The sequence below is a fragment of the Pteropus vampyrus genome, unplaced genomic scaffold, assembly GCF_000151845.1.
Source record: "Pteropus vampyrus isolate Shadow unplaced genomic scaffold, Pvam_2.0 Scaffold241, whole genome shotgun sequence".
Lineage (NCBI taxonomy): Eukaryota > Metazoa > Chordata > Mammalia > Chiroptera > Pteropodidae > Pteropus > Pteropus vampyrus.
The window spans coordinates 1,242,163-1,244,769 of NW_011889022.1; the positions used below are offsets into that span (position 1 = coordinate 1,242,163).

At 62.9% G+C, this 2,607-nt stretch overlaps 1 protein-coding gene across 1 annotated transcript in view; it reads right to left on the reverse strand.

Moving 5' to 3' along the window:
• UCK2 (uridine-cytidine kinase 2) overlaps window positions 1–2,607 on the reverse strand; it is a 17,732-nt gene that overhangs the window by 9,380 nt on the left and 5,745 nt on the right. Inside the window, exons 3-4 of the mRNA XM_011374220.2 lie at window positions 1,838–1,934; window positions 1,029–1,171 (exon numbers count right to left, since the gene is read on the reverse strand). Of these exons, the coding sequence (XP_011372522.1) occupies window positions 1,029–1,171; window positions 1,838–1,934 (240 nt within the window). The remainder of the gene's footprint in view (window positions 1–1,028; window positions 1,172–1,837; window positions 1,935–2,607) is intronic.

Here is a 2,607-nt window from a genome sequence, read left to right on the forward strand (position 1 = left end):
CGACCTGGACGTTCGCTGACCAGCATGACTGTGATCGTCACCACCGACCTGGACGTTTACTGACCAGCAGAACCTCGGTTGTCACCGCCATCCCAGGGGGACCGACCATCAGACGATCAACAGAAAAACAGACTCCAGTGTTTTTCCTTCCATGCCTGATGCTGCTAATGCGGCCACAGAGAGCAGGCAGGACCGGGGTTCGTAGCTTTCGGTGACAAGCCAGGCCCCCGAGGCAGAGGTGCGAGGCACGGCCAAGTTCAGGCCTCAATTACGAATCAAAAAAGACTCTGTCGCTGCTGCCTGGCCAGGGTCACGACCCTGAACACCAGGTCTGCCTTTTCCCCAGAAAGAAAGCCAAGCCTGGGAGGTCACGAGAGCCACCACCGTCGCAGAGCCAGCCAGGCGTCTGCCGGGACTGGAGCAGAGGCCCCTCCTTCCCCTGCTTCTCATCGCAGACCTGAACCCCGGCCCGCCCGGGAGCAGAAGCAACGCTCCAACTGCTGAGCAGAGTGTGGGCCCAGAACTCGCTTGTCCATCCTGCTGGTCCCGGCTGCAGGTCCAGCCATGAGGTGCACAGCTGGGCACACCGCCAACCAGCTTCACGAGCCAAGGATACCTAACTCTGAGGTCGGCCTCTGGACTGGAGATCACGACCCCTGACCCCTGACCTGCCGACGATCTGCTGTGATGGGGCTAACTCATCCTTTCCTGGGTGTCCACGCAGAGCCTCGGCCACCTTTCGTTCCTGGCCTCGGTCACCCCACCCCCTGCTCTGCCACACCCCCCGCCCAGGGGGAACATAAGGCCTGGCAGCACGGGCAGAAACCAGAACTAAACTGCTGACTTCACCTCTGTGACCTCGTAAGCCTTTCGTGACTGTCAACAGGAAGGGACCAACCCCTTCTTGATGCGACCTGTAGTCTGGGCAGCAGGACCTCCTCGGGCTGCACTGAGCCTGCTGGGCTGGGCTGGGTGACCATCAGAAAAGGCACGGGCCTCAGACTCCAGGCGGGCGGGGTGTCACGCACCTCTGCGGGAGAGCCGGGTGTCAGCGTCCGTGTCCACGAAGAGCTTCATGTGGAACAGGTCCCGCACCTCCTGGGAGTAGAAGGCCAGGATGCCCTCGAAGAGCACCACGTCCGCGGGGTAGACCGTCACCGTCTCCTCCTTCCTGCAAAGCACAGGGCGGGCGGCGGCTGAGCAGGCGGGGTGCGAGGGACGGACCATGAGCACTGGGCGGGGGGTCTGAGCTCTGGCCACGAAGCAGAAACTGGGGCAGACGTCCTTCCCCTTGTCATGGACACCTGCTGCCGGACGCAGAGCAGAGACAGAGCAGGCGCGACACCTCCTCCCATGGTGTTTGCAAGGCCACTGTCAGGCCTGGCGTCCATGAGCCCAACGCTCTGAACTTTCAAAACCGGCTCAGTTTCCTGCCAGCAACCTCACCCCTCCCCCAGTCCTGGGGCAACTAGGAGGAGGGAGGAAGGGAGGGACGGAAGAAAGGTCCAGAAGGACGGAGAAGAGACGGCATCTGGACTGGCAGTGAGACGCATGACCTCGGCTTTGGGGTCCTCCTCAGTAGACGCGGCCTGGGCCCGTGCCCAGAGGCCACCGAGCCTGCCCCCTTCACAGCCAATGACAACGTCCGGCCTGCTCCAGGGAGCGCCAGGACAGACGCTCCAGCCCGTGCTCACCACGGGGCTCGCTCTGGCCACTGTCCCTTCCCAGACAGGCCGCAGTGGGCAGGGACAGGGGATGGGGACACGCCTGGAGCGACGAGCAGCGAGCGACCTGCCCGGAGCAAGGCGGCCACGCCCGGCCCGAGCGCCTCACTCACCGGGAATGGGAGACGAAGTCGTACACGGGGATCTGGACTGTTTTCCCTTCGATGATTTCTTTGAGTGTTTTGAAGATGAGTTCATTGTCAAAGGCATCTGGAGAAATCAGAGTGTTAAAGGGTTTCTTAATTTTAAGACGATGTCTGCTGTTGCCGTGCACAGGGCATCGCTACAGATCTGCGTCTTCCGCATGCATGTCACCCCCTAGGGAGGCAGGTCTCCAGCTGCCAAAAAAGCCAGGTTTCCGCCCAAAGCAGAAAGCAAATTCCGCGTCTCGGGGTGGACGAAGAGCCGTGTGGTGGACTTCCTTCCCCTCCCTCGACATTCCTTCCCTGGCCTCGGATCTGCTCTCCAGCTCAGCTCCTGTACTGGGAGCGGGCACCTGGGGACCGGGAGGGAGTCCTGGGGCTGGGGGACAGTGCCACGCCCACGAGCTCTGGTTCCGACAATTCTGAGTCCACCTCTCCCCCCGCCAGCAAGGGTCAGGGTGCAGGTCAGGGGCCGTCAGGGCGAACACCGCTGGGGCGGCCGCCCGGGCCCACCGGTGAGCAGAACATGAGCCTGCCCTCGCCCGAGTGGCACGGCGGGGGACAGCGGGGACACGGCTGCTTCAGATCGCGGCCGGAGAAGCAGCTGGGCATGTTCTCTCCTGCCTCTGGCCCTCACCAGTAACAGGCTCACACAGGTCACCCTTGGGCAGGACGCAGAGCCTGTCGGTGTTCACAGAGCCAGCTCCGCGTACTGGTAGCTGTCAGCCCTCCGTGTCTCA